Source organism: Cherax quadricarinatus, chromosome 28, assembly GCF_038502225.1.
Source record: "Cherax quadricarinatus isolate ZL_2023a chromosome 28, ASM3850222v1, whole genome shotgun sequence".
In the NCBI taxonomy this organism is placed as follows: Eukaryota; Metazoa; Arthropoda; class Malacostraca; order Decapoda; family Parastacidae; genus Cherax; species Cherax quadricarinatus.
In genome coordinates this window covers 10465367-10489950 of record NC_091319.1, presented here as the reverse complement: position 1 = coordinate 10489950, position 24584 = coordinate 10465367, and the positions used below count along the sequence as shown (strand labels likewise).

Genomic DNA, 24584 nt, shown 5'->3' with positions numbered 1-24584 from the left:
AACCTCCTTTACCCCCTCTCTCCAACTCTTTCGAGGACGACCCCTACCCCGCCTTCCTTCACCTATAGATTTATATGCTTTCCATGTCATTCTACTTTGATCCATTCTCTCTAAATGACCAAACCACCTCAACAACCCCTCATCTGCCCTCTGACTAATACTTTTATTAACTCCACACCTTTTCCTAATTTCCACTCTCCGAATTTTCTGCATAATATTTACACCACACATTGCCCTTAGACAGGACATCTCCACTGCCTCCAACCATCTCCTCGCTGCTGCATTTACCACCCAAGCTTCACACCCATATAAGAGTGTTGATATTACTATACTTTCATACATTCCCTTCTTTGCCTCCATAGATAATGTTTTTTGACTCCACATATACCTCAATGCACCACTCGCCTTTTTTTTCCCTCATCAATTCTATGATTAGCCTCATCCTTCATAAATCCATCCACCGACACGTCAACTCCCAAGTATCTGAAAACATTCACTTCTTCCATACTCCTCCTCCCCAATTTGATATCCAATTTTTCTTTATCTAAATCATTTGATACCCTCATCACCTTACTCTTTTCTATGTTCACTTTCAACTTTCTACCTTTACACACATTCCCAAACTCATCCACTAACCTTTGCAATTTTTCTTTAGAATCTCCCATAAGCACAGTATCATCAGCAAAAAGTAACTGTGTCAATTCCCATTTTGAATTTGATTCCCCATAATTTAATCCCACCCCTCTCCCGAACACCCTAGCATTTACTTCTTTTACAACCCCATCTATAAATATATTAAACAACCATGGTGACATTATTACTATATATATATTATAGGTAGTAGGTTGGTAGACAGCAACCACACAGGGAGGTACTACCATCCTGCCAAGTGAGTGTAAAATGAAAGCCTGTAGTTGTTTTACATGATGGTAGGATTGGTGGTGTCCTTTTTTCTGTTTCATAAACATGCAAGATTTCAGGTACGTCTTGCTACTTCTACTTACACTTAGGTCACACTACACATACATGTACAAGGATATATATACGTACCCCTCTGGGTTTCCTTCTATTTTCTTTCTAGTTCTTGTTCTTGTCTATTTCCTGTTATCTCCATGGGGAAGTGGAACAGAATTCTTCCTCCGTAAGCCATGCGTGTCGTAAGAGGCGACTAAAATGCCGAGAGCAAGGGGCTAGTAACCCCTTCTCCTGTATATATTACTAAATTTAAAAGGCAAAACATTAGTTTTTCCTCTTGGGCCACCCTGCCTTGGAGGGATACAGCTGGTTTGTTAAAAAAAAAAAAAAAAAAAAATCTTTTAACACACCGGCCATATCCCACCGAGGCAGGGTGGCCCAAAAGAAAAAACTTAAGTTTCTCCTTTTACATTTAGTAGCATATACAGGAGAAGAGGTTACTAGCCCCTTGCTTCTGGCATTTTAGTCGCCTCTTACAACACGCATGCCTTACAGAGGAAGAATTCTGTTCCACTTCCCCATGGAGGTAAGAAGAAATAAACAAGAACAAGAACTAGTAAGAAAATAGAAGAAAACCCAGAAGGGTGTGTATATATATGCTTGTACATGAATGTGTAGTGTGACCTAAGTGTAAGTATAAGTAGCAAGACGTACCTGAAACCATGCATGTTTATGAGACAGAAAAATGAACACCAGCAATCCTACCATCATGTAAAACGATTACAGGCTTTCGTTTTACACTCACTTGGCAGGATGGTAGTACCTCCCTGGGCGGTTGCTGTCTACCAACCTACTACATATATACAGTGGACCCCCGGTTAACGATATTTTTTCATTCCAGAAGTATGTTCAGGTGCCAGTACTGACCGAATTTGTTCCCATAAGGAATATTGTGAAGTAGATTAGTCCATTCCAGACCCCCAAATATACATGTACAAATGCACTTAAATAAATACACTTACATAATTGGTCGCATTGGGAGGTGATCGTTAAGCGGGGGTCCACTGTATATTCTAGGTAGTAGGTTGGTAGATAGCAACTGCCCAGGGAGGTACTACCATCCTGCCAAACTGCCCAGGGAGGTACTACCGTCCTGCCAGGTGAGTGTAAAACGGAAGCCTGTAATTGTTTTACACGATGGTAGGATTGCTGGTGTCTTTTTATTCTGTCTCATACACATGCAAGATTTCAGGTACGTCTTGCTACTTCTACTTACACTTTGGTCACACTTCACATACATGTACAAGCATATATACACACACCCCTCTGGGTTTTCTATTTTCTTTCTAGTTCTTGCTCTTGTTTATTTCCTCTTACCTCCATGGGGAAATGGAACAGAATTTTTCCTCCGTAAGCCATGTGTGTTGTATGAGGCAACTAAAATGCCAGGAGCAAGGAGCTAGTAACCCCTTCTCCTGTATATATTACTAAATTTGAAAGGAGAAACTTTGGTTTTTTCTTTTGGGCCACCCCGCCTTGGTGGGATACGGCCGGTGCGTTGAAAGAAAGAAGAAAAGGAGAAACTTTCGTTTTTCCTTTTGGGCCACCCCGCCTCGGTGGGATACGGCCGGTGTGTTGAAAGGAAAGGAAAAGGATACTTCTAAACTGTTGTATTCTGGGCACCTCTGCAAAAACAGTGATTATGTGTGAGTGAGGTGAAAGTGTTGAATGATGATGAAAGTATTTTCTTTTTGGGGATTTTCTTTCTTTTTTGGGTCACCCTGCCTCGGTGGGAGATGGCCGACTTGTTGAAAAAAGAAAAAAAAAAAAATTACACACACACACAAACAAAACGTCAATTACTCAGAGGTATCTAAATTACTTACAGCTGTATAAACCTTTACAATTATTTGCTAATTTTCATAAAAATCTATAGATATTGCACATTCCACAAAAATAATAAGAACTCCAAAAATTAATGATCATAATTTGTATGAAAGGTAATACTATATTCTGTAAACTAAGGAAACTTACACTATTGATGACCAGCTCAGGGTTCTCATGAGTGAAGGAGAGTTGAGTTCCTTTCAGAGGCACAACATGAATGGTAAACTTCTGCTCTGGCAACCTGCTAGGCTCTCCACTCATCTCATTTGATACTAAAGTGGAGGATAAATTTATTGAACCATAAGTTATTTAGATAGTGTGTAGCAGTACATAATCATGAATACAGTGAACCCTCTAATTAGCACATTAATAAGGGAGGGAGGAGGTGTACAACATTGCCAATGGTCTGAAACTTCTGAATTATGAAATTAATTTTCACGATCATGATTGCTACATAAACAACGCTCTGAATCAGTCGACTTAGTCTGCTGATGCAAAAGATAACTGGATAATAAAAACATGGGTATTGTAATTTGTAGTACTATAGTACGGTACTGTACTGTATAGTAATTTTATAGTACAGTACTATATGTAAGTTTGTCTTTTTTTACTTACATTTTAATGGTAGAGAGATGAGGTGTAAACTGCCATGATTGATAGTGGTGACTCAGAATAACTTTCATTCAAGTCAGAGGAGCTGTAGAGCTCTACTAGCAAAAGCTGTATGACCCTTGTGGGTTTAGCACCTAGTTGTGATTATACATAATAATAATCTACTAGTGAAAATAATGTAGATGACTGAGAAAACATAGAGGGCTAAGAAGACTGAGATGCCAGACTCAACCTTCTTTAGTTCAAGTTTCTGCTTAATACTGAGAGCCACATGTTTCCTCTTGGCACCATCACCTGCTTTAGAAGCCACCATTCAATGCACTTTACTTAACATGTTAATAAATTCACACAAAACACTGTAAATTCAGGGAAAAATTGGAGACTGAATATTATTATTATAATAAAAAAAGAAGCGCTAAGCCACAAGGACTATACAGTGGAGACTGAATAATATATGCACAAGTGAGCCCAAACAACGAACTGGCAAAGGTGACCTATGGCTCATTGAACAATGAAAACAAACAGGGCCTGGACATGGCCATGCTGGCCCATATTGAATAAATGTCAGAGTAATCGAGTTCGGCCCAATGCTTCAGAAAACAACTGGACACTTTCACTCTGGACAAAATCTGAAATTATGGACTTTTTTCATTTTGTCTGATGCTTCTAAAGTTTATTCAGCCAATTTTTTTGTCCAAAATTGCTAAAATCCATTAAATGGAGGTCTGTTAATAAGAGGTTTTACTGTGACAAATAATGTGCTCTTTAAACTCATGACAGCATATTACCTATGGTAATGTGATAGTATATTACCTATAACAATATACAGTGGACCCCCGCATAACGATCACCTCCGAATGCGACCAATTATGTAAGTGTATTTATGTAATTGCGTTTGTACAGTGGACCCCCGCATACCGGACGCATCGCATACTGTACAATCCGCATACCGGACGCTTTGATCGCAAAAATTTTGCCTCGCATACCGCCCAAAAACCCGCTCACCGCCCTTCGTCCGAGACGCGTCCAATGTGCGGCCTGAGCCACGCTCACATCTTCCGCCGGTGGCATTGTTTACCAGCCAGCCTCCGCGGTAACATCCAAGCATACAATCGGAACATTTCGTATTATTACAGTGTTTTTGGTGATTTTTTCTGGAAAATAAGTGACCATGGGCCCCAAGAAAGCTTCTAGTGCCAACCCTACAGCAATAAGGGTGAGAATTACTATGGAGATGAAGAAAAAGATCATTGATAAGTATGAAAGTGGAGTGCGTGTCTCCGAGCTGGCCAGGTTGTATAATAAACCTCAATCAACCATCGCTACTATTGGTGGTACAGCTGCTGCTTCTGCTGTACCACCGTCAGCTGCTGCTGCACTGTCAGCTGCTGCTGCTGTACCACCATCAGCTGCTGCTGCTGCTGTAGTACCATCTGCTGCTGCTGTAGCATCGTCTGCTGCTGCTGTAGCATCGTCTGCTGCTGCTGCTGCTGTAGCATCGTCTGTTGCTGCTGTAGCATCGTCTGTTGCTGCTGTACCACCGTCAGCTGCTGCTGCTGCTGTAGCATCGTCTGCTGCTGCTGCTGCTGTAGCATCGTCTGCTGCTGCTGTAACATCGTCAGTTGCTGCTGTAGCATCGTCTGCTGCTGCTGTAGCATCGTCTGTTGCTGCTGTAGCATCGTCTGTTGCTGCTGTACCACCGTCAGCTGCTGCTGCTGCTGTACCACCGTTGTTGGTGTGGCTTATTGAGAATACCAAGAAACAATTAACCCCAGAGGATTTCCCACCCAGGATAACCCAAAAAAGTCAGTGTCATCGAAGACTGTAACTTATTTCCATTGGGGTCCTTAATCTTGTCTCCCAGGATGCAACCCACACCAGTCGACTAACACCCAGGTGAACAGGGAAAATGCCTGGAACTAGTGCTCATATTGGTGAATTTAGAGCCAGCAAAGGTTGGTTTGAGAGATTTAAGAATCGTAGTGGCATACACAGTGTGATAAGGCCTGTTCTGGAAGAAAATGCCAAACAGGACCTACAGTACTCAGGAGGAAAAGGCACTCCCAGGACACAGTGTCTCATCAGTCATTGCTGCATCTTCAATAAAGGTAAGTGTCATTTATTCTTCATTTAGTATAGTACATGCACAATATATATTGTGCATGTACTACTCTACTATTGTGCATGTATCCTTCTCTTTGTGTGTAGGAAAATGTATATTTCATGTGGTAAAAATTTTTTTTTCATACTTTTGGGTGTCTTGCACGGATTAATTTGATTTCCATTATTTCTTATGGGGAAAATTCATTCGCATACCGAACATTTCGCATAACAACCAGCCCTCTTGCACGGATTAAGGTCGCTATGCGAGGGTCCACTGTACGTGTATGTTTGGGGGTCTGAAATGGAATAATCTACTTCACAATATTCCTTATGGGAACAAATTCGGTCAGTACTGGCACCTGAACATACTTCTGGAGTGAAAAAATATCGTTAACCGGGGGTCCACTGTACTCCTATAAAAAAAATATTTTTGTGTTTAAGCTCTCACGTATAATTAAATATATTCTATCTGCACCACTGAGGAGTAAATGTAAGAAGCTTATACTACGGTTACAGAAATTAAATAATTACCAGTAAATTTGAAACTAAAATATTTATCTTCTTGACCCATGTCTCCTAAGGGAGGCATATAAATAATTTTCATATCATTGATATCTGCTTGCATAAACTGATGAAGTTCCAGTCCTGGTGAATCAATGTTGAAGAGAGAGCCATCTAAAGGCCCCAATGGATGGGTAATGATATAGACAAGATGCTCTGGTGACTGTGCTCCTGCAAATGACAAGTGATTGGGAGTAATCGCCACTGCTTGGCCTTCCTGTACCTGAAAAAATGCACTTTATCAATACAGCAATTATCAAGAGCGAGAAAATAAAGTTCTAGATGACAGACATAGAAGAATACACATTAAAGCACAAAACTGATGTGTTCTCAGATAAAATGGGCAGCAGATGTTGGACCATCAGTACAACCTGGCAATTCACTGAGTGATACCAGGCACCTTCATAAGACAACCAGTCTAATGTGTCCAATGTACGGGAATTGGTACTATTTTCTACAACCAGCAGCTATGGAGGAAGGATAAGCTGAAGCCCAATTGTGATTTATTACTCAATTGATTTTTTTTTTTTTTTTGCCATTAAAAGGGGTCCAATGATGCTGTCAGTGATCTTGCAAAAAGTCGTCTTACAAATGGAAAGCAATCAACGAATAGCAAATGAGTGTGAGAGATTGAAAGATCTTGAACTGTGGAATATTCCAATACCCCAAAAGTACTTAAGTTCACATCCCCAAATTCCCGTGAGGCCAGGAACCCAAGAATAGGCAACAATGCTGTATCTACTAAAAGTGTGATTCGGTCAATGCTGAATGCAAACAAAAGTGTGATTTTTATTTTTTAACACGTCAGCCATTTCCCACCAATGCAGGGTGATCCAAAAAGAAAAAAAAAAAAGAAAGAATAAAACTTTCATCATTCAACACTTTCACCATCATTCACACATGATCACTATCTTTGCAGACGTGTCCAGATATGACAGTTTAGATGTCACTTCCAACAGCCAATATCCCAAACCCCTCCTATACAGTGCAGGCATTGTACTTCCCACCTCCAGGACCTAAGTCTGGCTAACCAGTTTCTCTGAATCCCTTCACAAAATATTACCCTGCTCACACTCTAACAGCTTGTGAAGTCCCAAAACCCATTCATCTCCACTCACTCCTATCTAACATGCTCACACATGCCTGCTGTATGTCCAAGCCCCTTGTTTTTAATAATAAATTTTGGTTTGTTAAAAATATAACTCACTGTAATACCAAGCTGGATCCCTGGTGCTGGGGACACCTCTGTCTTCTGTGGTGATGGTTGCACCTGGATGATGAAGGACTGGTCAGCAAGCATGTTTGGTGGATGTGAACTATCAGCAATGGAGAACAACAACTGGTCTGATGTCATGTCCCCCACACTTTCCTCTCCTGAATGGACGTACCACACACGGCCTTCATTCACATCTCGTTGGGTGAAGCTGTTACAATTAGAAATTTGGTATTCTTATATGGTGCTCTCACTTGAAGCTTGTGGCTTGCACCATTATTCATCCACCTTGCCTTAAGCCATCAACCCAAGAAAGTGTTCTGTTAATTTTACTGTATACAATAATACAGTATTTTGCCCTCTTTGTAGAGTATCTAACCACATTTATTACATATTTACCAACATTTATTGCCTGATATATTAAAAATTTTATTGTAAAAGTATTCAAGAAATATTTTGTCTAGAATTCATCTCTGATCATACTATAAGTGTCTGGAAAAATGGGGCTTACTTATCATAAAAACATTTGGCAAACAAAATCTCTAGAATTCCTCTAATATAAATGTATTTATAAATGTTACAAATAGGATTATGTAAAGGTAGAAAGTTGAAAGTGAACATAGAAAAGAGTAAGGTGATGAGGGTATCAAATGATTTAGATAAAGAAAAATTGGATATCAAATTGAGGAGGAGTATGGAAGAAGTGAATGTTTTCAGATTTTTGGGAGTTGATGTCTCAGCAAATGGATTTATGATGGATGAGGTTAATCATAGAATTGATGAAGGAAAAAAGGCGAGTGGTGCGTTGGGGTAAACGTGGAGACAAAAAACATTATCTATGGAGGCAAAGAAGGGAATGCATGAAAGTATAGTAGTACCAACACTCTTATATGTGTGTGTGAAGCTTGGGTTGTAAATGCTGCAACGAGGAGGCGGTTGGAGGCAGTGGAGATGTCCTGTCTAAGGGCAATGTGTGGTGTAAGTATTATGCAGAAAATTCGGAGTATGGAAATTAGGAGAAGGTGTGGAATTAATAAAAGTATTAGTCAGAGGGCAGAAGAGGGGTTGTTGAGGTGGTTTGGTCATTTAGAGAGAATGGATCTAAGTAAAATGACATGGAGAGCATATAAACCTGTAGGGGAAGGAAGGCGGGGTACGGGTCATCCTTGAAAAGGTTGGAGGGAGGGGGTAAAGGAGGTTTTGTGGGCGAGGGGCTTGGGGTTTGGGATACTGGCAGTTTGGAGGGATATGTTGTGTATCTTTATACGTATAGCACCTATGCAAAAACAGTGATTGTGTGAGTGAGGTGAAAGTGTTGAATGATGATGAAAGTATTTTCTTTTTGGGGATTTTCTTTCTTTTTGGGTCACCCTGCCTCGGTGGGAGACAGCCGACCTGTTAACCCTTAAACAGTCCAATCGTATATACTATACGTTTTTTCAACATTTGAAAGTATGTAAAAAAATGTTCATCATCTTTTTTATTTTACATTTGAAAATGTGTAAAAAACTTTTATCTACATTTTTTTGTTATATTTGAAAATATGTAAAAAAAAAACATAGATCTACTTTTGGAGCACTACGGATTTGAATGTCAATCTATTTGGACCGTTTAAGGGTTAAAAAAAAAAAAACTGACACTAACTTTGCATTTGCTTTATTTATTCAAGTTAATATTGTATTTTATCTCCATGGAACAATGGAGAAGAATCCTTCCTCCGTAAGTCATGCGTGTCATAAGAGGTGACTAAAATGCTGGGAGCAAGGGGCTAGTAACCCCTTCTGTATAAATTACTAAACGTAAAAGGAAGAAAAATTTTATTGGCGTTTCTTCTTTTTTGGGTTACCCTGTCTCAGTGGGAGAAAGCCAGTGTGTAAAAAGAAAAAACTGTACTTTATTTAACAAGTTCAAGAAATAAAGAAACTCACCTTGTAGTAGGTCTCACAAGATGGGTTTCATCCATCTGAGTCCAGCCATCATTATAAAACCCATCAGGGGCTGGAGGCAATGGGATGATCAAAGTTAACTTTCCTGTTAAATGATACAAAAAAAATATACTAAATATAACTGTTGTACATTAGCTTTACACATATTTTTCTGCAGTACAAGGATAGAATTATACAGTATATTATGTAAATATTATGCAGAGAATTCGAGAGTGTGGAAATTAGGAGAAGGTGTAGAGTTACTGAAAGTATTAGTCAAAGGGCTGAAGAGGGGTTGTTGAGGTGGTTTGGTCATTTAGAGAGAATGGATCAAAGCAGAATGACTTGGAGTGTGTATAAATCTGTAGGGAAAGGAAGGAGGGGTAGGGGTCATCCTCGAAAAGGTTGGAGGGAGGGGGTAAAGGAGGTTTTGTGGGCGAGGGGCTTGGACTTCCAGCAAGCATGTGTGAGCGTGTTAGATAGGAGTAAATGGACACGAATGTTTTTTGGGATTTGACGAGCTGTTGGAGTGTGGGCAGGGTAATATTTAGTGAAGGGATTCAGGGAACCGGTTATTATAGATTTAGCCAGGCTTAAGTCCTGGAAATGGGAAGTACAATGCAGCACTTTAAAGGAGGGGTCTGGGATACTGACAGATTGGAGGGACTTCTAAACTGCTGTATCTGAGTGCCTCTGCAAAGATGGTGATTATGTGTGAGTGAGGTAAAAGTGTTGAATGGTGATGAAAGTATTTTCTTTTTGGGGATTTTCTTTGTTTCTGGGTCCCCCTGCCTCGGTGGGAGGTGACTTGACTTGTTGAAAAAAAAAAATGAATATAGATCGGTAAATGCTAAAAGAAAAAAGACCTAAACAAGCTCACTATACAAAACATTCACTCGTACTAATGTGCAACCTACATTGACAGAACAATCAATTCTAATACGTATAAATCCTGACCTGAAATGCTTTCTTGACAGTTGCAATAGGACCCATGGACACAACACTAGGCACAAAAACCTCTATGACATTCCCCATGTCAGACTAAATCTTTTCAAAAACTCATTGTACATAAAAGGGTCCAAAATCTCGAACTCTCTGCCATAAATCTCCAGAACCACTGGCTCAGCTAGCATTTTTAAAACTACAGTTAAAAAACACCTTATCTCCTTAACCTATCCCAGCCCATCATAAATATGCATGTAAAAACTATACATGCATTTGCTCAATATCAAAGGTAAAACTCTCTCACCAATATAATCAATATATACTTACTCAAAATATCTGTATTCATCTCAAATGTTAATCACTCCATTGTGTCCATCTAAGGTTAATAATCAAAACTGTATACCTTCTCTACAAGACTTATTAAAGCCATATAGCACGAACTAATAGAATACAGTGGACCCACGCATAACGATATTAATCCGTTCCTGAGAGCTCATTGTTATGCGAAATTATCGTTATGCGAATGATTTTCCCCATAAGAAATAATGAAAATCAAATTAATCCGTGCAAGACACCCAAAAGTATGAAAAAAAAATTTTACCACATGAAATATACATTTTCCTACACACAAAGCGAAGGATACATGCACAATAGTAGAGTAGTACATGCACAATATATATTGTGCATGTACTACTCTACTAAATGAAGAATAAATGACACTTACCTTTATTGAAGATGCAGCAATGACTGATGAGACACTGTGTCCAGGGAGTGCCTTTTCCTCCTGAGTACTGTAGGTCCTGTTTGGCATTTTCTTCCAGAACAGGCCTTATCACACTGTGTATGCCACTACGATTCTTAAATGCCTCACACCAACCTTTGCTGGCTTTAAATTCACCAATATGAGCACTAGTTCCAGGCATTTTTCCCTGTTCACCTGGGTGTTAGTCGACTGGTGTGGGTTGCATCCTGGGAGACAAGATTAAGGACCCCAATGGAAATAAGTTAGACAGTCTTCGATGACACTGACTTTTTTGGGTTATCCTGGGTGGCTAACCCTCTGGGGTTAATTGTTTCTTGGTATTCTCAATAAGCCACACCAACAACGGTGCTACAGCAGCAGCAGCAGCAGCTGACAGTGCTACAGCAGCAGCAGCAGCAGCTGACAGTGCTACAGCAGCAGCTGACAGTGCTACAGCAGCAGCAGACGGTGCTACAGCAGCAGCAGACGGTACTACAGCAGCAGCAGCAGCTGACGGTGGTACAGCAGCAACAGCAGCTGACAAGTGCTACAGCAGCAGCAGCTGACAGTGCTACAGCAGCAGCAGACAGTACTACAGCAGCAGCAGCAGTTGACGGTGTTACAGCAGCAGCAGCAGCTGACGGTGCTACAGCAGCAGCAGCAGCAGCTGACAAGTGCTACAGCAGCAGCAGACAGTGCTACAGCAGCAGCAGATGGTACTACAGCAGCAGCAGCAGCAGCTGACGGTGCTACAGCAGCAGCTGACAGTGCTACAGCAGCAGCAGCTGACAGTACAGCAGCAACAGCAGCTGACAGTGCTACAGCAGCAACAGCAGCTGACAGTGCTACAGCAGCAGCAGCAGCTGACAGTGCTACAGCAACAGCAGACGGTGCTACAGCAGCAGCAGACGGTACTACAGCAGCAGCAGCAGCAGCAGCTGATGGTGCTACAGCAGCAGCTGACAGTGCTACAGCAGCAGCAGCATCAGCAGTTGACCATGGTACCACAGTATTTCGATAATATTTCTCACCCTTTTTACCACAGGGTTGGCACTAGAAGCTTTATTGGGGCCCATGGTCACTTATTTTACAGATAAAATCACCAAAAACGCTGGCATAGACGCGTCTCGGACGAATAGCGTTGAGCGAGTTTTTTAGAGCTATGCGAGGCAAAATTTTAGTGATAAAATGTATCGCTATGCGGATTTAACGTTATGTGATGCCAACGGTATGCGGGGGTCCACTGTACTCAATTTTCTTGTATTCATTGTAACTCATCTAATGACCATATGTACTATTACTGCCTTGTTAATCTTAAGTTAATTTTAAGTTTGCTCGAAATGCTCTGCATATAAAGGGGCTTTTGGCATGTAAACACAATTATTATATTTCTTTGTATAAACATCATATCATGTCAAAATAAAATATTATTATTATTATTATTATTATAATGTGGCAGTTGTATGGTAACTTCAGTAATAAACATAAACAAAACAAAAATACACAGATTCCAGAGTAAACATGAATTACACAAGAGGACTGAAAGGTGCTGTATATGCTCTAGTTGCAGTGGCAAATAGTAATCTAAAAATATGTATAGGACATAAGAAAATAAATTGCTGATGACACTGTGCTCTTGGGAGATTCTGAAGAGAAGTTGCAGAGATTGGTGGATGAATTTGGTAGGGTGTGCAAAAGAAGAAAATTAAAGGTGAATACAGGAAAGAGTAAGGTTATGAGGATAACAAAAAGATTAGGTGATGAAAGATTGAATATCAGATTGGAGGGAGAGAGTATGGAGGAGGTGAACGTATTCAGATATTTGGGAGTGGACGTGTCAGCGGATGGGTCTATGAAAGATGAGGTGAATCATAGAATTGATGAGGGAAAAAGAGTGAGTGGTGCACTTAGGAGTCTGTGGAGACAAAGAACTTTGTCCTTGGAGGCAAAGAGGGGAATGTATGAGAGTATAGTTTTACCAACGCTCTTATATGGGTGTGAAGCGTGGGTGATGAATGTTGCAGCGAGGAGAAGGCTGGAGGCAGTGGAGATGTCATGTCTGAGGGCAATGTGTGGTGTGAATATAATGCAGAGAATTCGTAGTTTGGAAGTTAGGAGGAGGTGCGGGATTACCAAAACTGTTGTCCAGAGGGCTGAGGAAGGGTTGTTGAGGTGGTTCGGACATGTAGAGAGAATGGAGCGAAACAGAATGACTTCAAGAGTGTATCAGTCTGTAGTGGAAGGAAGGCGGGGTAGGGGTCGGCCTAGGAAGGGTTGGAGGGAGGGGGTAAAGGAGGTTTTGTGTGCGAGGGGCTTGGACTTCCAGCAGGCATGCTTGAGCGTGTTTGATAGGAGTGAATGGAGACAAATGGTTTTTAATACTTGACGTGCTGTTGGAGTGTGAGCAAAGTAACATTTATGAAGGGATTCAGGGAAACCGGCAGGCCGGACTTGAGTCCTGGAGATGGGAAGTACAGTGCCTGCACTCTGAAGGAGGGGTGTTAATGTTGCAGTTTAAAAACTGTAGTGTAAAGCACCCTTCTGGCAAGACAGTGATGGAGTGAATGATGGTGAAAGTTTTTCTTTTTCGGGCCACCCTGCCTTGGTGGGAATCGGCCGGTGTGATAATAAATAAAAAATAATAACTAGCTGCAGCTACATATGACAATTATGGGTTTAACGCTTAGTTATGATAATAATAATAATACAACCAGCTAAGAGAACCTCTTTCCTTCTATTTGACATATTTCTGGATAACTTCAATGGTTAAATTTTTAGTTTTTAGATTCCTTTAGTCAAATACTAAAATTTTAATTTCTGTATTAAAAAGGTTGAATTCCTGTTGTGCATCATTCTAGAGGCTTCAACAAGAGAAGACATTTTCAGAAAGGTGAACTAGCATATAATTAACATTTTTCATTATTAAAATTCAAAATCACAGAATAATGAACACAATAGTTCAAGAAGCCCTTGAAACTGCACCATCCCTATTGTTGTTCACTGTACAGTATTATAACTACTTTATTATGATAGGGTGTGTAAGAGAGAAGGAGATTACTTCCCAGTAAAAGTGGGTCTTAGACAGGGATGTGTAATGTCAACATGGTTGTTTAACATATTTATAGATGGGGTTGTAAAAGATGGGGAGCGGGGTGGGATTAAATTATGGGGAATCAAATACAAAATGGGAGTTGATACAGTTACTCTTTGCTGACGATACTGTACTTTTGGGGGATTCAAAAGAAAAGTTGCAAAGGTTAGTGGACAAGCTTGGGAGGGTGTGTAGGGTAGAAAGTTGAAAGTGAACATAGATAAGAGTAAGGTGATGAGGGTATCAAATGATTGAGATAAAGAAAAATTGGATATCACACTGGAGGAAGGGAGTATGGAAGAAGTGAATGTTTTCAGATATTTTGGAGTTGACTTGTCAGCAGAGGGGTTTATGAAGGATGAGGTTAACCATAGAACTGATGAAGGAAAAAAGGTGTGTGGTGTGTTGAGGTATCTTTTTTTTTTTTTTTTCAACAAGTCGGCCGTCTCCCACCGAGGCAGGGTGACCCAAAAAGAAAGAAAATCCCCAAAAGAAAATACTTTCATCATCATTCAACACTTTCACCTCACTCACACATAATCACTATTTTTGCAGAGGTGCCCAGAATACAACAGTTTAGAAGTATATACGTATAAAAATACACAATATATCCCTCCAAACTGCCAGTATCTCAAACCCCTCCTTTAGAGTGCAGGCATTGTACTTCCCATTTCCAGGACTCAAGTCCGGTTATATAAAATAACCAGTTTCCCTGAATCCCTTCACTAAATATTACCCTGCTCACACTCCAACTGCTCGTCAGGTCCCAAGTACCATTCGTCTCCATTCACTCCTATCTAACACGCTCACGCACGCTTGCTGGAAGTCCAAACCCCTCGCCCACAACACCTCCTTTACCCCCTCCCTCCAACCTTTTCGAGGACGACCCCTGCCCCGCCTTCCTTCCCCTACAGATTTATACGCTCTCCATGTCATTCTACTTTGATCCATTCTCTCTAAATGACCAAACAACTGTGGAGACAAAAAAAGTTATCCATTGAGGCAAAGAAGGGAATGTATGAGAGTAGAGTGGTACCAGCACTCTTTAAATAAGTGTGAAGCATGTGTTGTAAATGCTGCAATGAGGAGGTGGCTGGAGGCAGTGGAGATGTCCTGTCTAAAGGCAACGTGTGTTGTAAATGTTATGCAAAGAATTCGTAGTGTGGAAATTAGGAGGAGGTGTGGAGTTGCTAAAAGTATTAGTTAGAGGGCTAAAGAGGGGCTGTTGATGTGGTTTGGTCATTTAGAGGGGATGGAACAAAGTAGAATGACTTGGAGAGCATATAAATCTGTAGGGGAAGGAAGGTGGGGTAGGGGTCATCTCCAAAAAGGTTGGAGGGAGAGGGTAAAGGAGGTTTTGTGGGCGAGGGGCTTACACTTCCAGCAAGTGTGCGTGAGCGTGTTTGATGGGAATGAATGGAGACAAATGGTTTTTGGGACTTGACGAGCTGTTGGAGTGTGAGCAAGGTAATATTTTGTGAAGGGATTCAGGGAAACCAGTTAGCCGGACTTGAGTCTTGGAAACAGGAAGTACGATGCCTGCATTTTAAAGGAGGGATTTAGGATATTGGCAGTTTGGAGGGCCATCTAAGCTGTCGTATCTGAGTGCCTCTGCAAAGACAGTAATTATGTATGGCTGATGGTGAAAGTAGGAAACACCTGACATGTTAAAAATAAAAATTATGATACAGTACATATTACATGAGTAGCCATTTTTTTTTATAAACAGACTGTACACTTTAGTTGGGAATTTAAAACAGCAACACCCACCTTGGCCAGGATTCTGAAGCATGGGAAGAAGAGTATAAACCAGGTTATCATCATCTGAATCTATGTCTCTGGCTTGTAGGAGCTGAGGAGAGATTTGGACTCGGGATCCTGACTGAACACGAGCGCCTTGGTTTTGTATTAGAACAGGGGCACTTAATTCTTCTTCAACAATATATACTCGAAAAATGAAATTAACCACATTATGTTCATCACTTGCTTGCAAAAGTATTCTATCTGTTTTGGAGGATGAGTTGTCATGGGTATACATTACCTGCTCCTGCAACAACTCATCCAAAGAAAACAGAACAAGCTCTTCCTCTTCTACACACAGCTGACCATAACTAGGACCATCCACTACTCTAATGGTAACACTTTCTGGGTTATCGTAATCATGGATATTAAGTATTTTTGCACTTATAGGTTCCTTATGTCCTCGAAAAATTACAAGGGGCTCATTCATCACAATTTCTGGTGGATATTTAGATATAACATTAATAGATATAACTTCTGCTAGAGACTGATACTGGCCATCAGACACACTTAGCCACATCTCTCCATACAATGGTCTATTTGTCTCATGCTTATAGAATATCCGATTTTCTTGCATTTCTTCCACTTTGAACTTACTGCCATTTATTAATTGCTCATCTTTGCCATTGAAATATCTGAATATACCTCCATTTGAAGGTGTTTCTTCCACATTCACAACAAGCTGATCATTTGGAGTATCAACATCCTTGATATACAATACAGAACTATTAACTGATAATGGTTTTCCATACTCCACAACTAATGGTGCTAAGATATGGATAATAGGTTTCTCAGTATTGTAGTGACAAACTCCAGTTTTAGTGTTGGGGAAGTAATTCTTGCCACAATGATCAACACACTGACCATCTTGAAGTAGGTATGGAGGCTTACATGTGTGGCATTCATACAAGGAGCACTCAGCACATCTGTCACCACACTCTGTAAATCAAAATTTATTTTAGATTTAAAACTGTACTTTCTATGCAACAAAACTTCAATTTTTTTAAATAAATTTATAACTACTTTAAGTTTCTTTTACAAAAGTAACAATACATGTTTGGTGTTGGTTAATAAAAAAATATGCAATTATTCACGATTTTTTCCATTAATATAATGCTTAACAGATTTTTTTTTTTTTTTGTAAACAGCACAATAATGATCTAGGTATCTATAAAGGTATATCAAGAGTCTTTTGTGGGTTATCATCACCAATTCTCACATGCAGTAAAGTATACTAATAAAATACAAATTTTAAACATTCTAAACTATGAAAAATAATCTGTCAGTTAACATATACACACCATAACAGATGTTATCAAACACATTAGCAAAAGTTCCTGTTCTGCATGAGGTGACACAATGGCCGTCCTGTAGTAGGTACGGTGCACGGCAGGCTTGACAAACTGTACTTGTGTTGCACTTGCTGGCTCCTCCTGGGCATGCTCTACATTCCTTACCAGTGGGATAGTGACCTGAACAATATTAAAGAATTTTTAATTTATTATACCTCTTCACTTATTTCCTTCATCCCAGTTGCCATATTTAAAGTAAGACTTACTGATCATGTAAACCAAAACAAAGTGAAAGAATAACAAAATTGTATTTTTGTGTGTATGCACATTCGATTAACCTTAGAGACTGAGCTCCAGCTTCTGGACCTTTTAATCATTAATCAGCCAGTGTAACACATTCTAACCCCATGAATATTGTCATAATTACAATTAAATTTGTGTACATGTAGTTTGCATTTATTACCTCCTTCCCTAGTATATTGCATTTGCTCAATAACCTCACACTGAAGCAATTACTACTTTTATTTCTTTGGCTTATTTCAGTGTTTAATTTCTTTTTATGCCCAAATTATAAAGCTATTACATGTTGAATGATGTGCCATGTTCACTTGGAACTATCACTTCTCCAGAACCATGAGTAAATTTTAACCCAAATCTGCTCTCACTGCTAAAGTCCTTCAGTTAGTTTAATATGTTCATTATGCACCTGATACCCATCCTGTGGGCAGTAGTCAAAAGATTACAGAGGTACATATTGGGTCCAGGGACTGGGCCCCAAAGTTTTGATAGCTGAACAAGGTACAAAGGTAATGAACTCACAAGTTACAAAGGTAATGAATCATGTAAGTAAATTTACTTACTTACATTTATACATGGCTATAATCATGATCAAATTATAGAGTAATAAGCAATTCACACGTCCACACCTGGTCACAACTATAATGAGTTATTGGTGCAAATATTAATTGTTGGGTGTCTCTCTTTCTCTCTCTCACACACACACACACACGTGGGGCCAGGAGCTGTGACTCAACCCCCATTGAACTTATTTGAAATCAGAGAAATCAGTACAGTATGTACGTATGTGCATTTTAGATACACAGTATGTGTATCTAAATATGCTTTGAGCACTTCTATAACGGCATACAAAATACTGCGTGAAATAGACAAGGTAGACAGAGACAGGATGTTCCAGAGATGGGACACAGAAACAAGGGATCACAATTGGAAGTTGAAGACCCAGATGAGTCAAAGGGATGTTAGGAAGTATTTCTTCAGTCATAGAGTAGTCAGGAAGTGGAATAGCCTAGCAAGTGAGGTAGTGGAGGTAGGAACCATACATAGCTTCAAGATGAGGTATGATAAAGCTCATGGAGCAGGGAGAGAGAGGACCTAGTAGCATTCAGTGAAGAGGCGGGGCCAGGAGCCGACTCTCGATCCCTGCAACCACAATTAGGTGAGTACAATTAGGTGAGTGTACACACACACACACACACTCTCTCTCTCTCTCTCTCTCTCTCTCTCTCTCTCTCTCTCTCTCTCTCTCTCACTCACTCACTCTCACTCACTCACTCACTCTCACTCACTCAATCACTCTCACTCACTCAATCACTCTCACTCACTCTCACTCACTCACTCTCACTCACTCTCACTCACTCACTCGCTCGCTCTCACTCACTCGCTCTCACTCACTCGCTCTCACTCACTCGCTCTCACTCACTCGCTCTCACTCGCTCGCTCTCACTCGCTCGCTCTCACTCGCTCGCTCTCACTCGCTCGCTCTCACTCACTCGCTCTCACTCACTCGCTCTCACTCACTCGCTCTCACTCACTCGCTCTCACTCACTCGCTCTCACTCACTCGCTCTCACTCACTCGCTCTCACTCACTCGCTCTCACTCACTCGCTCTCACTCACTCGCTCTCACTCACTCGCTCTCACTCACTCGCTCTCACTCACTCGCTCTCACTCACTCGCTCTCACTCACTCGCTCTCACTCACTCGCTCTCACTCACTCGCTCTCACTCACTCGCTCTCACTCACTCGCTCTCACTCACTCGCTCTCACTCACTCGCTCTCACTCACTCGCTCTCACTCACTCGCTCTCACTCACTCGCTCTCACTCACTCGCTCTCACTCACTCGCTCATTCTCACTCGCTCACTCTCTCTCTCTGACGACACTGGAGGACAGGAGAGATAGGGGGGACATGATAACGCCATACAAAATACTGAGAGGAATTGACAAGGTGGACAAAGACAGGATGTTCCAGAGATGGGACACAGCAACAAGGGGACACAGTTGGAAGCTGAAGACACAGATGAATCACAGGGATGTTAGGAAGTATTTCTTCAGCCACAGAGTAGTCAGGAAGTGGGATAGTTTGGGAAGCGATGTAGTGGAGGCAGAATCCATACATAGCTTTAAGCAGAGGTATGATAAAGCTCACGGTTCAGGGAGAGTGACCTAGTAGCGATCAGCGAAGAGGCAGGGCCAGGAGCTTGGACTCGACCCCTGCAACCTCAACTAGGTGAGTACACACACACACATACACACACACACATGTGGGGCCAGGAGCTGTGACTCAACCCCCACTGAACTTATCTGAAATTATTATTCACAGAGAAATCAGTACAGTATGTACGTATGTGCATTTTAGATACACAGTATGCATATCTAAATATGCTTTGGGCACTTCTATAACTCAGCAAAGTATTCTAGAACCAAAGCAGCCTCTCCCTTCTATCTGTAGCAGACTTTGAAGCTGGAGCTTCACCTTCCCAAACACAGAGTCTGGCACTCATCTCTCTTCCACCTCAAAGAACTTAGAATTAGATCCAGAAGCTGGAGTTCAACCTCTTCAAATACAACCAGGCTAGTAACAGGCTCAAAAACAGACACTCAATGCCCTCGAAGAGCTAAGCATCAGACCCAGAAGCTGAAGCCTAGCTCAAGGAAGATTACTATTGATGAAGATCTAAGAGACCAGAATATTTTTGCAACTTATTCAAACTTCTACCTTTTTCACCAACATATCAGGATACTGCTTGTAAAGAAGATATACACATTGGTCTTGGATGATCCTGAGTTCAGTTTTAACTATCTGTTGATAGTGTTACTATAATTGTATGCTATACTTATGTTCAATCTTTAACAACTGTTTTGCAGTTAATTTTCTCTCTATTTTATTCTTATTTCAAATTACTACAACTTATTTAACCCTTTGACTGTCGCAAGCCCCTTTCTGAAACTGTCATTCTATGTCGCAAAATTTTTTGGAAAAAAAAAAATGATTTTTTCTTAGGAAATGATAGACAATCTTTTCCCGATGGTAATGACACCAAAAGTACAAAATTTGGTCGAAAACTTGTGGAATTATGCTCCCATGAAGTTAGCGGTCTCAGTGACATATACGCATCGGTGATTTCGCCGACTTTGAGCCCTGCTTTTGGCTAATTCTGTTGTTCCAGTTGACCAAACTCATAGCTATTTCTTTAGAACTCCATTTTTTCTATCAGTTGAGTACAAGAAACCGCCCATTTACTGATTTGAACTACCCAATAAAGTGGTCAGAAATTGGCAATTTGGCCAATTTCATGCAAATTAAAAAAGTTGCCAATTTCAAAATAAGGTCCAGAATAAACAATGTAGACATTCTTGGCACTACAATAACATATCCTCTGTTCATTAGTCACGTCTCTAGGCCCCTCTTATATTTATTACTATTGCTTTCTATTTTTATTTTTTGTTCATACAAAAAATACAAAATTTACTTTGTAGATGAATGGTTCAGAGAACCGACATGTTGATAAATTAGACACATGTGCAACTCTTGGGTATCTTTATTGAGGAAATGTTTCGCCACACAGTGGCTTCATCAGTCCATACATAGGAGAAACTTGAAGAACAGGAGGAGAATGAGGTAATCAGTCCCTCAACCTTGAGTCGATGTGTTCAGTCCATCAATCTTGAGTAGAGTGCAACTCTTGGGTATCTTTATTGAGGAAACGTTTCGCCACACAGTGGCTTCATCAGTCCATACATAGTTTCTCCTATGTATGGACTGATGAAGCCACTGTGTGGCGAAACGTTTCCTCAATAAAGATACCCAAGAGTTGCACATGTGTCTAATTTATCAACAAAATTTACTGTTATACAGACTACTGCATTATTATAAAAATGGTATAAATAATATCAGTGCACTAGTGAAAGAATATTAGACTCCCCAGTTGACGTGTATTGGACGTGTGGTGTGATTTGCTTACTCTTGAAAATTGGTAAAAATCAAACATTTCCGCTAAATTTGAGCTCAATTTCAAGGTCGTTTTCATCGTGAAACTAATCAAAATCATCTCTATTTCTGTAATATGTTTTCCATTCTATCAAATGAGACCAAGAAAACGAGAATACAACCATAAATACTATACGAAAATTCACCTCAAAGTCGGCGTTTTAATCCAAAAAAAAAAAAGGTCAGTTTTTTTTTCTCATTATGCACTGGGTGCTGCAGGATTTTTTTTATGTGGTGCACACTGACCACACAGACCCATTCTCTACCAGTTTTCTCCTACTTGATTTGAAGCCGCTAGAATTTACACGTATAAATACGTCTGAAACAGTGGCGAGTAAGACATATATATATGACCAAAATAGTCAAAGGGTTAAGTTAGTCCTAGGTAGTAGGTTGGTAGACAGCCACTGCCCAGGGAGGTACTACTGTCCTGCCAAGTGAGTGTAAAACAAAAGCCTGTAACCGTTTTACATGATGATAGGATTGCTGGTGTCTTTTTTCTGTCTCATAAACATGCAAGATTTCAGGTACGTCTTGCTACTTCTACTTACAGTTAAGTCACACTACACATGCATGTACAAGCATATACAGAGGTACCTCGGGATATGAACTTCATTCCAGAAGGCTGTTTGAGTGCCGATATCGAATAAATTTGTTCCCTTTAGGAATAATGTAAATTAGATTAATCCATTTCAGACCCCCAAAAATACACTTACAAAAGCATTTACATAATTGTTTGAGTTTTGAGCTGTTCATATCCTGAGGTACCACTGTATATACACACCCCTCTGGGTTTTCTTCTATTTTCTTACTAGTTCTTGTTTATTTCCTCTTATCTCTATGGGGAAGTGGAACAGAATTCTTCCTCTGTAAGCCATGCTTGTTGTAAGAGGCGACTAAAATACCAGGAGTAAGGGGCTAGTAACCCCTTCTCCTGTATACATTACTAAAGTTAAAAAAAGAGAAGCTTTTGTTTTTGTTTTTGGGCCACCCTGCCTCAGTGGGATACGGCCAGTTTGTTGAAAGAAGATTAATATGATTAATATTTATGCAGTTACCAAATAATTTGATAACAGACTGATAATTTATGAACAAATTTCTTCAGTTTTTAAAGATCAGCATCAGTGTAAACACTGTTGTGGAAATCTTAAGGCTTGAGGCTGGTAAGGTTTACTAGCTTACTGTTTATTTTTGTATTTTCAGCTACTTCATTATGTTATTTCTATATTCTCTGATTCATGAATCTCTTACATTCAGGTTTACTTTAGTTTCAACCATGAAGAAGGAGCAATCATCAAGACTCAAACTTCTGGCCTAATGAACTTTGAAAAAGCATGTTATCACTGCACCATGGGAATTAACTAAGTTAACCAAGGACTCTTAATGAATTCACCAGGCTGTGCAGGCTCTAAACTGGGGTGCAAATTTACATCTCTACATAACTTACAACACTAATCTGGATGCTAAAAATGTTTGTTCATGTATCCTTTCATTCCTCTTAAAGAAAATTAAAAATTTATAATGTTATGAACGTAACAATTTTTTTTTTTTTTTTTTTTTTTAAATGAACGTAACAATATGAAGCAGAATTAACTTGGCTTGAATTCTGCATTGGGGCCCAAATTCATGTTTTAACGTAAGTACCAATGCTAATATGGGTGCTAGGTAATGTTTGTTTCTACATCCCTACAAATTGAAATTTCACCCTACAGTCCTATGAATGCAATGATGTAGCATTGAAATTTTTATAAAAAACTGGAAAGCTAAATACTTTTTTCTTGAAAAACTTGATTAGTTTTCTTTTTCAGCAATACTGTCATTTTACTTGCCTGGAGAGCACTGTGCAAGACATTTGTTACCCTCTTGAAACATGCCAGATCCACACGTTAAGCAGTCTGCTTCAGAGGGTCCTAGACACCTTTCACAAGTCCAATGGCATTCCCGACATTCGCCATTAGCAGAATTATCAGCATAAAACATGTGAGGGCACTTATTGACACATTTTCCATATAGCAGGTGTTTGGTGGGTGGACATGTTAAGCACAAGGAGCCATCAGAGGAACATGTATCACAGTCACCTTCACAGCTTTGGCAAGTCTTTTCTAGGCTTAGGTAGGTTCCTTTGGGGCAAACACTATCCTCACAAATTCCCTTTGGAGAAATAATAATAATAATAATAAAATCTTGGTTACTAATATATTTTAGTATGCCTATAAAAATAATAATAATAATAACTGTAATAATATTTTTATTTTAGCATGATACATGTTTGTACTAAGGGGTGTAATAATTGGGTGAACATGCCAGAAGCCCCTTTATATGCAGAGCATTTCAGGCAAACTTAAGACTAACTTAAGATTAATAGGGCAATACATTACTGTAATTTGTACATATAGTCATTAGTTAAGTTACAATGAATACACCTACCATCCGACTTACGACCGAGTTCGGTTCCGAGAAACCGGTCGTAAGTCAAAATGGACATAAGTCGAACTTTACTACTGAATGTCAACATAACATTTTTTTAATGACTTTATTTTATTGTTTTATTTTGGTATTTCATGTTTTACTTTACTTTTTATGCTGTTAGTACTGTATTTTATACTGTAAGGTTTAGGATAAACACTGTGTACAACACAACACTTGTTTATTTCCCAGAAATTTGGCATAAAAAACACGGTCGTAAGTCGAGTCGTCATATGTCGAGCAGGTCGTAAGTCGGATGGTAGGTGTACAAGTAAATTGAATCTTCTATTAGTTCGAGCTATGTGGCTTTAATAAGTTAGGTAGAAAAGAATTACAGTTTTGATATACTGTAGTATAATAATACAGTATTACAATTGAGCACAATTTAAAACAATGAAGGTGAAACAATTTTAAGTTTGAGGAAGTGATTATATAGTTGATCAATCATCAAGTACAATTTACAATAATGAAATATTACAATTTAGCACAATTTAATACAATGAAATTGAAACACTAGGTAGTAGGTTGGTAGCCAGCAACCACCCAGGGAGGTACTACCATCCTGCCAAGTGAGTGTAAAACGAAAGCCTGTAATTCTTTTACATGATGGTAGGATTGCTGGTGTCCTTTTTTCTGTCTCGTGAACATGCAAGATTTCAGGTATGTCTTGCTACTTCTACTTACACTTAGGTCGCACTACACATACATGTACAAGCATATATGTACACACACCCCTCTGGGTT

General features: G+C 39.8%; 1 protein-coding gene across 1 annotated transcript in view; it reads right to left on the bottom strand.

Moving 5' to 3' along the window:
- Positions 1-24584, bottom strand: part of LOC128693156 (extracellular matrix organizing protein FRAS1-like) — a 252677-nt gene that overhangs the window by 102190 nt on the left and 125903 nt on the right. The window contains exons 17-23 of the mRNA XM_070089393.1: positions 23205-23526; positions 17096-17266; positions 15765-16733; positions 9220-9322; positions 7286-7502; positions 6049-6301; positions 2950-3074 (exon numbers count right to left, since the gene is read on the bottom strand). Of these exons, the coding sequence (XP_069945494.1) occupies positions 2950-3074; positions 6049-6301; positions 7286-7502; positions 9220-9322; positions 15765-16733; positions 17096-17266; positions 23205-23526 (2160 nt within the window). The remainder of the gene's footprint in view (positions 1-2949; positions 3075-6048; positions 6302-7285; positions 7503-9219; positions 9323-15764; positions 16734-17095; positions 17267-23204; positions 23527-24584) is intronic.